The 14,195-nt window shown below is 37.5% G+C and overlaps 1 protein-coding gene across 4 annotated transcripts in view; it reads right to left on the reverse strand.

Annotated features, from left to right (window-relative positions):
* CLCN5 (chloride voltage-gated channel 5) overlaps positions 1-14,195 on the reverse strand; it is a 172,324-nt gene that overhangs the window by 10,658 nt on the left and 147,471 nt on the right. For 2 of the 4 annotated variants that reach the window (XM_081126088.1, XM_081126090.1), the window contains 5 exons: positions 13,506-13,657; positions 11,035-11,134; positions 7,308-7,495; positions 3,243-3,365; positions 2,175-2,381 (listed from right to left, as the gene is read on the reverse strand). In XM_081126088.1, the coding sequence (XP_080982214.1) occupies positions 2,175-2,381; positions 3,243-3,365; positions 7,308-7,495; positions 11,035-11,134; positions 13,506-13,657 (770 nt within the window). Of the gene's footprint in view, positions 1-2,174; positions 2,382-3,242; positions 3,366-7,307; positions 7,496-11,034; positions 11,135-13,505; positions 13,658-14,195 lie in introns of those variants that run through there. The other 2 variants (XM_081126091.1, XM_081126089.1) reach the window with 2 other exon arrangements.

Consider the following 14,195-nt stretch of genomic DNA (forward strand, 5'->3'; position numbering starts at 1 on the left):
GAAAAAAATTAAGAGGGTTTTTTTGTGGATGTGTTTTCACTTATTTTTGTATTGTTCACAGTACCACAGATATCCCCCATTTTACCTCCCTTAACCCCTTTCACCCAGTCCTTGCCCCGCCCTAGGCCTTCACCACATGATTGTCTGTGTCCATGGGTTATGTATATATGCATATGTTCTTTGGTTAATCTCCTCCCACCCCCTCCCACCTCCCTCCCCTGAGTTTTTCAATAATAAAATGGTTCTTGGCAAAATAAGTAGGTAGGTTTCTCTGGGAGTATAGGATGGCCAAGGAAAATGAAGGGGAGGAAAGAGTGAGGTCTCCAGTGCTAGCTGGGGAGGACTTCAAAATGTATGGCTATAACGGCTTTCATCTGAGAAGAATGACAGTAAACATGGAACTTGAGAAAGGGGATTTTAGTGACTATTTAGGATGAATTATGTGGGAGAAGAAAAGAGGTGGCTTGTTTGCTATAATTATGTTGTTGAGTGGAGCCTGTCTATGCCCTTACTTCTTAAATCTTCATTTTATTCACCCATCTGCCCACTTTGACGAGCCCCTGTGTCACAAAAGGGTTGCTGCCAATCAACTGTAAAAAATAACTGGAAAGTCTAAATAAGCAATAGGAAGTCAACTAAAGATTCAAATATTAATGAGTCTAGTTAGAGAAATATATGACATCTGTGCAGAGAAACTGCCCTCTTATTTTATAAGAAATTATTTGAACAAAAAAATGCCAATTTTATGGAATGAAAGTAATAAGCAATCTACAGTTTCAAAGTCACCTCTACCCATGCAAAACTCAGCAGCAATCAACATTTCACTCTTGCCAGTTCAAATGTGTTTTCAACTCTTTTGCTTGTGTTATACAATATTTCCATATAACAACCTCACCAACTTAATACTACCTTTATATCCCTCTACCATTTGACAGGTAACTAAACAATCTATTCTGATTTCTCTCTCTTTCTCTTTCTCTCATTAGCCTTCCTCTCCTGCCAGGAACTTTCCCCCTTGAACTGTCAAAATATATTCCATATTTGAAGTTTCAACATCTTTGAGTTTCCTTCTAGGTCTTAAATTTTGCTTTGTTTTCCAAATAAACCACTAGGTTCAAATTTTGTGAAAAACCCTTTCTGATAGAATGGCCTTGGTCTTGACCCATTCCATATGTGATTTCTTTGTAATTCAAGAAAAATAGAGCAAGAACCATTATTTTCTTAAATCTATAATTATAACAGAACAAAAGTAAACAATGGCTTGGAACATTTTTTTTAAATGTTCTCCCTCCTCAAAATCCTAAACATAAGAACTCCTACAGAGATGCTGTGGTGGAACTAATTTAGCCGGGTTGAGACAGAAGGCAGAGGAAGATCCAAGACACAGAACTGAATCCCATTTGGTGTTAGGTAGAAATAAAACATGAAGAGTCTGGCATCTGAAACACATGCTGAGTTTGTATTTTTTCACAGGAATAGACAACTTCTTTTAAAAATCTTCTATTGTTTTGTAACTTATTTTATAATAGAAACAGCACACACTTGTATAAAATTATATATAATAAAAAGAGTTTAAGACTTTACTTTGCCTTTACTATCACCTTACTTTCTCATTCACCAAAGGTAGACTTTTTTTTAACAGTTTGGGGTAAACCCACTTTCCAGACATTTTCTTTCTAGGTGCACATACACACACCTTTTAAAAACGTTAATTAAATTATACTATACACATTATTCTGAAATTGGTTTCTCAAACCTAATAGTGTTTTCTAGCCATACTTCCATCTCAGTACATAAAAGGCTATTTCAGTCTTTTTAACAGTTGCATAGTATTCTACAGTACAGACAAGATTATTCATTCAATCAGTCCCCCGTTGATGCATATTGTGATTGTTTCAGTTTTCACTGTGTTGACAAATGCTGCACTAACTAACTATCCCTATACATCTTTGGGCACACACATGCTAGGATGTCTATAGAATAAATTCTTAGAAGTGGAACTTCTGGGTCAAAGGGCATTTGCATTAACATTGGTAGAACCCTCAAATTTTCATCCCTAAGAATTACCATTTATGTTTTCACCAAAAGGGGAGAGAGAGAGACAGAGAGACAGAGACAGACAGAGAGGGGGGGGGGAGAGAGAGAGAGAGACTGTTAAGGTCCTTTGTTATTACCTCTCTGCGTTTGGCTTCATTCTTCCTGTATTTGTTGAAGCAATGGCACAGGATGTTCCCACAGCAGCAAGCCACGTGCACTAGGGGGCCCTCTTTGCCCAGGCTCAAGCCGGAAGACACTGCCAGCACCAATGTGATGGTTTTGATAATCAGGGTCCATTTACCCAAATAGCCCCTAATAATAAAACCACTCAAGATAGTTTTTATCTGTAGGTCAAACACAGAGAAAACGGATAATAGACTAAGCAAGTAAACCAGGCTAAGAAGCAATAATCTGGATCTCATTATAGAAACTATACCTTTTGAACAAGTGACATATAAATGCTTGACCTACAGTAACCCCAGTTTGGGAGGGAGCCCAGGAGCCCAAGAAAGTGAGAACTGTTTTTTAAGTTTTCATGTTTCTTGTTCCTTTTTCCTCTTTTGACCATGAGATAGCTGGGCAAGGGAGTATTGTAAGTATGAGAGTGTGTGTATATGGAGAAGGGGAGGTGGAAAGGGAAGGTATTTTCCTTATAGACTAATATAGCCTTGATTCTCCACCAGAAAAATTTGTAACTATAACTTGATGAGGAAACAGAGAGGTAAGGTCATCTGGGTAGCCTTAAATCTCAGTGGTTTCCGTCACTGTCAAGCAATCTAAACCAAAAATAGTTAGAAATGGGGTTTTAATCACCCTTTTTCTAGCCCAATTTCAGATTGTAGAAAATATAGCCAAAGAGTTTTATTTCTTATGCTCTAACAAAGTTGACAATACCACTACATTTTCAGACCAGAATCTTGAGATCTACCCTGGGAGCTTCTTGGGTGGCAGTGGGGGAGTGTCTTCAGGGCCTGGCTCATCAGGGACCCACAGGAGGCTAGGAACCAACTCCTTTTAATGTCAAGGTAGCCCAGGCTGAGAGGAAACATAGGTCAGACATAGGGCTCTAGAGAGGCCCTAGATTGCCTCAGGATCTGATCCTGTTTAATATTCATATTGTGGTATGTACTGGAATACATATTAAAGGGTTTTAACCAAAAAGGATTCATTATTGTTACCATTTATAAGCCATTTTAGAAACTCACCTCAGGGATTCCGGAGCCACAGGCATAAGGTGCAAACACCTTGACAAGAGATACAGCAAGGAAGGCAAAAAGGAGAGCCCAGAGGACATACATGAAATAATTCACTATGTAGGCAAAGGCTCCCTGGAACAGGAAAAAAAAAGAAAAGAAGCTTTTTAAAGCTCAGACAGCCTCAGTAAGGAATGCAGCTCTTCTGAGTAATACAGGTTTTCAGGAAAGGTGAGAAAGAAAAAGACCAATATTAAATCACTCAAGATGTTCCTTCCCCGATTAGCAAAGCAACTACTGAAACACTGTCAGCCCATTTGCTACTGAAAATGAAGGGCTTTGCTACACCCAAAGGAAACTGACAATGGCTTCTAAGGATAGACAAGAACAAGAGCAAACAAACCCCTGAAGCAAATTCACTTGCTATATGAGTGGTTTGATAGGTTTTGTAATCAACTATACAGTTGACCCTTAAACAATGCTGAGAGGGATGCTGATCCCTGAGCAGCTGAAAATTCCCAAATAACTTTTTTTAAAATTTTCAACTACAGTTTACATTCAATATTATTTTGTATTAGTTTCAGGTATATAGCATAGTGGTTACACAATCATATACTTTACAAAGTGATCCCCTGATATTTCAATTACCCACCTGGCCCCATACATAATTATTACAATATTATTGAATATATTCTCTATGCTGTAATTTCCATCCTTCTGACTATTCTGTAACTACCAATTTGTACTTCTTAATCCTTTCAATGTTTTCACCCATCCCCATAACCGCTCTGGCAACCATCAGTCTGTTCTCTGTATCTGTGAGTCTATTTTCTATTTTGTTTATTTTGTTCTTTAGATTCCCCAAAAACTTAACTAAAGTTGGCCCTTGGCATCCACAGACTCAACCAACAGCAGATCAAAATTTATCTTTGATCTGAAGTTAAGAAACCACAGGTAGTAATATGAAAATACTGTGTTCCATCTGTGGTTGGTTGAATCCATGTTGGTTGAATCCACAAAGGAGAATACAAAGGGCCGATTATATTTAGGATTGAAAAAAATCTGTGTATAGCGGACCTGCACAGTTCAAACCCATGTTGTTCAAGGGTCAACTGTATATGATACTATTAACAGCCCTTTTATTGGATGGCTGAACCTTGGCCACACATTTGAAGTGAAGGTTGGCTCTAGGGTTTCATTAAATTCACCTTTGGCTACCTGCCTTGGAGTTAAATTCCCATAGGAGGTTATAGTGTCTAAAATTCTTGGGTGTTTTTCTTAAAATACACAATTATGTTCTGTAGAAAACAATCACAACTTTGAGAGAATTTTGCTACCACAGATTTAGCAACAAGTTTATGCAGTAGAAAGTTCCAGGTTCTGACAACGAAAGAAAACCAGTGAAATGCCAGATGTCCCAAAGAATAAAATGGCAATAGGAATTTTTTTAATGGAGAAAATAGAATGGAGATAATATACTTTTGAGACTACCCCTATGATAACAAAGTCTCAGAGGAAAAAATCTAATTTTAACCACCAATAAGGATTCACCAACATTAAAGGGCTTGCAAATAGTTATGTCTTACCAACAAACAAACAAACACCAATCTATTTTGAATATTAGATTATGCTTGCTGATAGAAATATTAGAACTTGAAACCCATTCGAATTACATGAGACACAAAACTCAATGAACTTTTGACTTTTTAAAACATAAAACACTATTAAAATAATTTGCTGACCTAGACAAAGAAAACCAAAATGTCCAGGTTTTTTCTGAGTTATAACTTTGACTCAGGTTTTCCATTATCTTACTCCCTCAGAGAAACAGATAATTGCTCTCTCTTTGCCTTTGGAATGTAGCTCAGGAAGAATACTCCAGATATTGGAAACAAAGGGGGAAAAGGAGTGAAAGGGAACATAGCTGAAACTGGCTAGAGGCAGAGACCAGGAGGCCAAGTTCTTGGCAGGAGAACTCGTCTTAAAACCCAGAAGACTCTTTCCTCTGGCAAGGATTTTGTTCATAAAAAGGAGAGCCAGAGAAATTTGTCACTTGACAAATCTCAAGCTCTAGTTTGAAAGTTATGGTTGGAACACTTACACACACAGCTATAAAGGGGAAGCAGAGAGGAGCCTTGTGGTGATGCAACAATAGTTCTATATCTTGATTGTGGTAGTGGTTACACAAATCTGTACATGTAATAAAATTTCATGGACCTATACACACACACACACACATCTATGCATGTAAAACAGGTGAAATAAGGTCTGTGGATTGTACCATTGTCAATTCCTTGTTTTGCTATTGTGCTATAGTTATATAAGATGTTAGCACTGGGGCAGGTTGAGTGAATGGTAGGGGAGACCTCCCTGTACACTGTTTTCCAACTTCCTGTGAATCTATAATTACTTTAAAAATAAAATATTTTTAAAAAGCAAGGGAATCACACATGCAAAAGACACACACACACACACACACAGACTCACCCTAAGTTCCAGGGCTTCTCAAATTTTTCTACCCAAGTACTCCTAATCTAGGAGAGTAAATAAAAACATCAGGGTAGGAGATGGGGGTACCCAGGAGCAGAAATGGAAGAGATTATGTTTTATCTTAACAAACATGGGGATTTTGCATTTCTTTTTAATGATTCTTTACATTTAATTTTTGAGAAAAAAATGTTCCAAATATTTAGGAAAAACTGATATTCTGGGAAGGCACATAGCATTTATCCTGTGGTTTCACCTACCTTGTGGCATGCTGACCCCAGTTTGAGAAGCACAGACTTAAACCCCCTCATACACATAGTACATATGTATTGAACACTTTCCCCGAACCAAAATATGCACAGTCAAATATGTACATAAACACTGTTATTTCTGACTTTATTATTTTCCTACCCTTCTTTTCCCTTGACTGATTCTGTGTGTGTGTGTATGCTTGTGTGCTTGTGTGTGCGCACCCTTTCAAATGTGGACCAAAGTAGGTGTTAAAATAAATTTTAAAAGTACAAACATAGCCCAGCCAGTGTGGGTCAGTGGTTGAGTGTCCACCTATGAACCAGGAGGTCACAGTTTGATTCCCGGTCAGGGCACATGCCTGGGGTTGCAGGCTCGATCCCCAGTGGAGGGCATGCAGGAGGCAGCTGATCAATGACTCTCATCATTGATGTTTCTCTCTCTCTCTCCTTCTCTCTTCCTCTCTCTGAAAACAACAAAAAATATTTTTAAATAAATAAATAAATATACAAACATACATCCTAGTCTTATTCCCCTCACTTCACCAACACAGTGGATGAGTAGTGAGTTGAAATGATACCTGTTTTAGTTGGTAGAAGTCAGAGTGGAATTAGGGATTAAGAGTTGCTTCGTTCTGTTTTATTTTGTGTTTTTGTTTTTAGTAGGAAAGATCTAACTTACAACCAACTGGTAAGGAGCTGCAAAACAAAGTTAATTATGCATTGAAAAATATAGGCCAGCAGACAAGGACAAATAAAACTACTGATTTAATCTTAAAATGGGAATGGAGCAATTTTATTCCTGGGTTTCTGTTGTTTTGATATGGAATGTATCATAATTTTTTTTCATATTCAGAACATAGGTTTTTACTTATAATGATACAGGGTGTCATTAGAGCATTTTGAGCAAAGTGTATCATAATTTTTTAAATGTTCTAATGTAATGCTCAGGGGAAAATTACTTTTGGAATCTATACAATAAACATATTTTTAACTCACTCAATCCTTTGTTAGAAATTGTAGCTTACTCTAGCATTTCTACTGAAATTATTAAAGAAAGATAGATTCAGTCGCACTGTATACTAAAACTAAGAAAAAACACCACGTTTGTTTAAAACAAGCAAAAATGTTGTCATTGTGTAAGCATCAAACAATTCTACATGCCAGAAGAGATGGGAATTGGGCTGCACTTAAATCAGAGAAAAAGGCAGCTGTCACTGGTTACCCTTTTCATGAAAAGGAAAACAAGGGGAGAGTCCACAATTGCCATGAGCACAGTGTAAGAAATGAAGGAAATGTAAGAATAAAAGTCAGTGGTTCCCAAATCTTCACTACATGTTACCTCATCTGTGCTGATGAGAAGCTGGGACCAGCTATTCCACTTTGGGCATTTGTCTTTGTCTTCAAAGGTGACATGGTCAGAGTCCCAGCAACAGTGTTCATGGTTAAACCACAATCCTTCTGTGCATATACCTTCTTTTAAGTCTGTCATCCAATGAGCAGAGATGTCTATCAAGCCAGCTAAGGAACCTGATTTGAGGGGAGGGGAAAAAGGGCGAAAATTGTTAGAGAAAAGGAGGGGAAAGGGATAAAAATAATGGACAAGTATATACTTTTTCCCATTCCATCTGCAGCTTCTTTCTGATTGCTTGATTTTTACCTATTACCTCTAATAGATGTCATCTATTATTAAATGCCTGTTCATGAGGGGAAAACAAAATAAAACATTAAATACTGTGTATGTAGAATTTCTATATAGGGAAAACTTAAGGGAGAGCAAAGTGGTTGGGTGGGAACAAGGAGTGAATAGATTTGACCTTTAGCTGATTTACGTAGAAAGATTCGGCTTTGACTTAGAGTCGATGAATACTGACCTATAAAGACAGTCAAGTTTATTAAAGATTATTTTATTCTCACTATATAAGGAAGATTGAGAAAACTTGCATTGACCATATTGAAGAATATGATATGATATCTTATTTGAGATGGTTTGGGGAGGGGAGCTGATGAACACAATGGGGTGAAGGGCTCAGTCTTGTGATTTTGTTCCATGGACAAGGCAATTTGAACAATGGCAGGAAGGCATTCTAGGCTAAGGGAGCTGAATTTATAAAAGCACTTGCCCGGCCGGGCGTGGCTCAGCAGCTGAGCGTCAACCTAGGATCCAGGGGATCGGGGTTCGATTCCCGGTCAGGGCACATGCCCTGGTTACGGGCTCGATCAATGACTCTCTCATCATTGATGTTTCTATCTCTCTCTCCCTCTCCTTTCCTCTCTCTGAAATCAATAAAGATATATATAAAAAATAAATAAATAAAGTGACCGTCTCCTTTAAAAAAAATAAAAAAATAAAAGCACAGGCTGTGATGCACATGGAAGGTTATATGAAGCTGTGGATATGTTGAAGCCTCCTGAGCCTAGGACATAAATACTCTGAAGTTTTCTTAGTGAGAAGAGCAAACAATATTATATACATAACATTCATCAAAGAAAAGTATAAGAAAGTAAATGATGAATGGGGACTTAGGCACTTTGGCTAATAGACTGATAGGGTTAAGATAATTATAGTACTTTCAGTTCTGGCCTTCTCATCACTTCTGTCATCCGTACGAAGAAATTCTGGCATAAAGAAATTAAATGGTCTAGAATAGTGCTTTAGGGAAATAGGAAAGACATCATAAAATTCACAGCCCCTGAATCCCCAGACTGTTCCTGCATTCAGACACACTGCTTCCATTGTAGCTCTCTAATGCTTAAAAACAAAATACCCTGTGTGTATGAGGGAAAGAAAAATATTCACTGACCACCTAGTGACAAGAAATACATTAAAAGTTTGTGGATATTACGTTCACATTCCAACAGGCCATGTCATGTGTATGTTTTGGTAGGCACTAAAAGTGTTAACACAAGTTATTTACATACTTGAATAACCTAGTCAAATCTAACACAGTTTGATACCTACTCTTGGCTACTCTAGTCCCCACCTTCTCTTCCTTCCTACTCTTATTGCACTTATTGCCTGGATTCCGAAAGTTAACATGATGTTATAGAGTTTGGCTTGTTCTCTAATTGTTTCATACATGCATGTCTTCTCCTATCTAACACAGGTACCCTCTATGCTATCTTCCCTTCTACTTCTTTTTTTCCCAATTGGCTCCTTCTTCCCTTGTTACAAATTTCATCAGGTTTCCCCTACTCTGAAGAATAAAATGCTTCCCCTTGTCCTTGTTACCACTTCAAGCTTTTGTCCCTCCTCTACTTCTAATGAACACCAAATATCTCTAAAATTTCCATACTGCTTGCCTCCCCTTGAGCTCTGGCCCCTAATATTTGCCTGAGATGGTTTTTCAAGGTCATTGTTATTCTTCTAACTGCTAAACTATATAATCTTTTCTCAGCCCTCTTCCTTCTCTTCAGCATCTCTGCAATACTTGGGACTACAGACCACTCAGTATATCATTAGCCAGCTCTAAACTGGTCAGACCATGTTCTCTCTCCTGCACAAGGCAGAAGAGGCACCATTAACACCCTAGACCACAAGTTGACAAACTATGGTCCAAGGGTCAAATCTGCCTCTGTGTTTGCAAATGAAGTTTTTCTTGGTCACAGCCCTACTCATTTGTTTACCTAATGTCTGTTTTCATGCTACAGAAACCATTTGGCCCACAAATCCTAAAATATTTACTATCTGGTCGTTTAGAGAAAACATTTGCTGACCCCTGTCCTCGATCATCTTCAAAAAGCCAGCTATGGATAAGCCATTCCTCATTGCAGCAATAATCTTACACTCCATGGCTTATTAATTATCTCTAGATAACAGCAGCTGAAGCACCATTAACAACTAGGCACTATGTTGAGTGTTATATGTCTTCTATCTCATTTAATCTTCACAACAAATGTGCAATAATAGGTACCCATTATCTCTACTTTATAGATCAGTAAATTATAGCTGAAACTTGTCAAAAGTCATAAAACTAGAATGTAGTAGGGTTTGGGTTCAAATCCAGGCAGCCACAAACTAGAGACTATGCTGTTAATTGCTATTTCATCTCATCCACCTCCAGGTTTCCCACCAAACTTCTATTTTAGCTTAATATTCCAGATCTTCTTACACCCATCTATCTTTTAATCCCATAACGCTACAACTCTTAGCATCTCTGCTAGGTATTCTTGGCTTTCTGCTTTCTCCATGGGAGGGAAAGCCTGCTTGAGAACTTGCTTTAAAGCTGTATTTACATGCCCGGCCGGGTGTGGCTCAGCGGTTGAGCATCAACCTATGATCCAGGAGATTGTGGTTCAATTCCCCGTCAGGGCATGTGCCGGGGTTGAGGGCTCAATCCCCAGTGGGGGTGTGCAGGAGGCAGCCGATCTATGACTCTCTCATCATTGACGTTTATCTCTCTCTCTCTCTCCCTTCCCCTCTCTGAAATCAATAAAGATATATATATGTATATTTTAAAAAGCTGTATTTATATAGCAAGTGTAATATTCCAAGTTAGATAATATATTATTTGCAGCGGCTTGAGAGGTTGATGGAGATGATACGGAAAGGTGGTAGCAGCCCACTCCTCAGCCATCATGAAAGAATGAGACAGTAAACTCCTTCAGGATATGAGCCATATCTTAAATGCTTTTCTTTATCCCTAGTTGAGAGAATAGATGCTTAAGAAATAGCTACAAAAATGTCTCAGGAAGTCCTCTTCTACATCTCTCCTAAACCCCATGTAGTATGTGTTTTAAAAAAACCTGACTGCTTTCAATAGAAGGGCTCTTCATTAAGACAAGCACTGAAAGGAAGTGCTAACAGCACCTTAAAATGAATATATCATTTTATGGCATACAAATGCATTTAAATGTAATTCCTCATTTAACATCATTTATTTACAGAAGGAGATGCAGGTATTAGCATCCCTTTACTCTGGAGACATGAATTTCCAAAAGGTCCATCACCAATTTATTTCATGTAAGAAAATCATAAAGCACAGCACTCAACTCAGGTCATGACTTAGGGGAGGGGCATACCATAATTTGGGGAGATTTGTTTAGAAAACTAACAGAGTTTACCATACCTGATAAAAGCCCAATAAGTAGCATCAATAACCAGCCAGAAAAAGCATCACTCACACTGTGAATTAAGGCCCATGTTGACTCTTTGCTTTTATTGGTAATCTAAGAAGAAATGAGAAAACATTAGTACATTCAACACACGCCATTGCTTTTTCACCTCCAAATGAGCAACACAGTAAAGAAACACAAAGACAAATATACTTATTGGGAATAGAGACCAATTTGTAGTTACTTATTAAATAATCTTTGGCTGACCCAACGTAACCAAGAACTTAGAGATTTATTGAAGCTTGACTGCTGATCCCCACCTTCATCTACAATATTACAATGCCTGCAAGTATCTTATTCAAGCCTTCCCCATTCAGCTACTGATTTCTTAAAGCATCAATCTGTTTCGCTTACTGAAGTGATCTCTTTCTGCCCTAGACATCAGATATTTTAAGGATGGTCTCCTGACTCACAGCAAATAGTTTGATTGTTTTTCAAAGAACAAACAAACATAAGCTTATTTGAGTGGTGAAAGTACAATTTGAGGTGTACTATCCAGAGCTGTGCTTCAGGTTAGGCAAATTTCAAGACTTGATCCCACAAACCCCTAATTGTACATTGATCATAGATACTAAATGATATTAGGAATGCATCTCTTTATTTTCAAAAACGTACTGGTAATATCTGAGGCTATCAACAGGTACAGAAAGTTTTACCTTTTAGGTCCTAGTCTTGTCAATTTAACCCTTCAGTGCCCACATTTCAAAACCAAGAATTCTGACAGCATTGTCATTGGTATTTCCCCTTCTCGTATCTCTATTTCTTTTCTTTGAAATTATGACTTAGACACTCCATTTTTATCTATAGCAACATCACAAATAACTATAATAAATTATTGTAAAAAAATTTTAAAGCAGTTAAAGTTTTCATTTTGACCTATAACTTCAAGTTTCCAGTTCAGTGGTGAAAGTAGATGAGGTAACATTTTTCCCTGTGATAGTGTTTCCATTCTGAGGATGAACAGTCAGTGCTAAAAAGTCTCCTTTGAACATTTGATAAACATATTTTAATTGATTTTGAATTACTATTAATTGGCATAATTTGTATCCGATACAACCATTTTAATATAATGGGCAATATGCCCTTGTCATATCACAGGTGAATTTTGCATAACATTGAATATGCAACTGATGACAAACTGAACTCTGAATTACAGAGAGCAGAAATTCAAAAGCCATACAATTTCAAATTTTAAAACCTGCCTGATGAATTGATAAAATAAATAGAATACGTTTGTGTTCCCAAATATCAGAAACCTTTGAAAAACACAGAATGTTTCGTAGAGATCACCTTTTTAAGTTAGGATAAGAAAACTCAGTGGGATTATCACAAATCCAAGCATTACAAAGGAATTTCTCAAAACCTGTACCTGAGACAACCTGACTCCTGGGTTCAGGTGGTCATGAGAAAATCAGTCAGGAGCAAGGAAAGGCTTAAGAATGAAAAGTGATCTGTTCAGGAGATTTACTTGGCTCTTAGGAAAGAAATTATGAATTCAGGACACAATGGGATCAGCTTAAAAATTTAAATTTGGAGTCAAAGCAGAAATAGTAAGAAAGAAAAAATAATACCTACCATTGGTTGAAGAAATGTCTCCACAGAAGATCACCTACTGAATCAGGGTCACTGGGGCTGGGGCAAACCTTATTAATAAGCTCTCCATGTGCTCCTGACACTAACTAGAAATTATGATTTCCTCACTTAAATGATACATAGCAATAAGTTCAAGGCAAATGACCTTGGTGGACTGCTCTGAAAAGTTTTCACCGTACTTTGAAAAGTGGAGAAATTCTCTTGTCATATTCACAAGAATCTGTGCCATATCCATAAGTACCAACTACCTATCATGTTAAATCAATGTCCTTAATTTGAATTTGATTGGTCTTGTGGTTTTGTTCAAGCTGAATACATAAATTTACTTTGGTTCTATGGTTGTACAAAAGCCATAATCACAAAAAGTTTATCTTGTATGCTTCAGTAAACACTAGGGCTCTGAGATTTTTTTCTTTTATTCTTTTAAAAGAAGCCCATTTACTTTTCTTGATTCTAAAAATCCTGCTTCAAGGGAAAGCCATAAAAGGGAGATGAAGTGGGAAGGAGTATCTTTGAAATTTATTTTGGTCACTCCCACCAAGTTTGCTTCACCTGTCTGTGTAGGTATTTATACCCATGTCAGGCTGCAAGAACCCTTCTCAACCACTTAATCTAGAAAGATAAATCATCATTAAATAGAAATTCTTTTCAAAATCATATAAAGATACTTTAAAAATAAAAATAAATTAAAAATAAAACTCTACATTGCCAATAGAAACCAAATTCAACCACATCTAGGGCAGAAGGAAAGAATACATATAAAGAATATATATCTTCAACTTCTTCCCCTGGTGTTTCCTAACACTTACTCATGTACCATTTTTCGCCTTACCTCTCGGTGCCTATCCCGGTCTCGAGACTTCTCTCTCACCCAGTCAATTGTATTGAAATCATCATAGGTCCCCACACCAGGGATTGGCTCCTCCAAGAAATCCATCATCCTATTTGAAGTACCTATTCCTCCACCATTGTATGACTTGTCCTCTGTATTGAATAGGAAGCAGACATTAGTACTTCAGACACTAGTCATTTTTAATACCTCTTTTCTTCGGACCAAAAGGTGAGCCCTTAAACTATCAGATTACTACAGTTAGGGTGTGCTGACAAAGCAATAAAGTCAATCATCTGGTGAGAACATCTATCTCATTCGGAGGTTTCTGTGGTCTAGGCACAAAATAAATGTTTTAAGGCAGTGTAAATGGAAGGGGACAGATGAGAGTGACAAAGGGAGAACTGACAGGAGTTGAAGTGCAGTGGGAAAAGATTTATGAAGCAAAAGAAAGGAGCCTGTAGCAGCTTAGGTATTTCAGTTTCTGTTATGGAAGGGAGACAAAAGGGTCAAAGGCCTTTACAAACATATCACAGCAGAAAGCATTTTACATTTATGAGGCAATAATTCAATCTTGGGAGGTGGCTTTTGCCTGAATGGGGACTCCAAAGAAAGCATGTCAGCCTCTTCAAGAGTTAAGCTTGCTGGAATGTACATATTTCCTTTCAATAGGTAGAAGACTCTGATCTTTGA

The sequence above is a fragment of the Miniopterus schreibersii genome (assembly GCF_964146895.1).
Source record: "Miniopterus schreibersii genome assembly, chromosome: X".
NCBI lineage: Eukaryota > Metazoa > Chordata > Mammalia > Chiroptera > Miniopteridae > Miniopterus > Miniopterus schreibersii.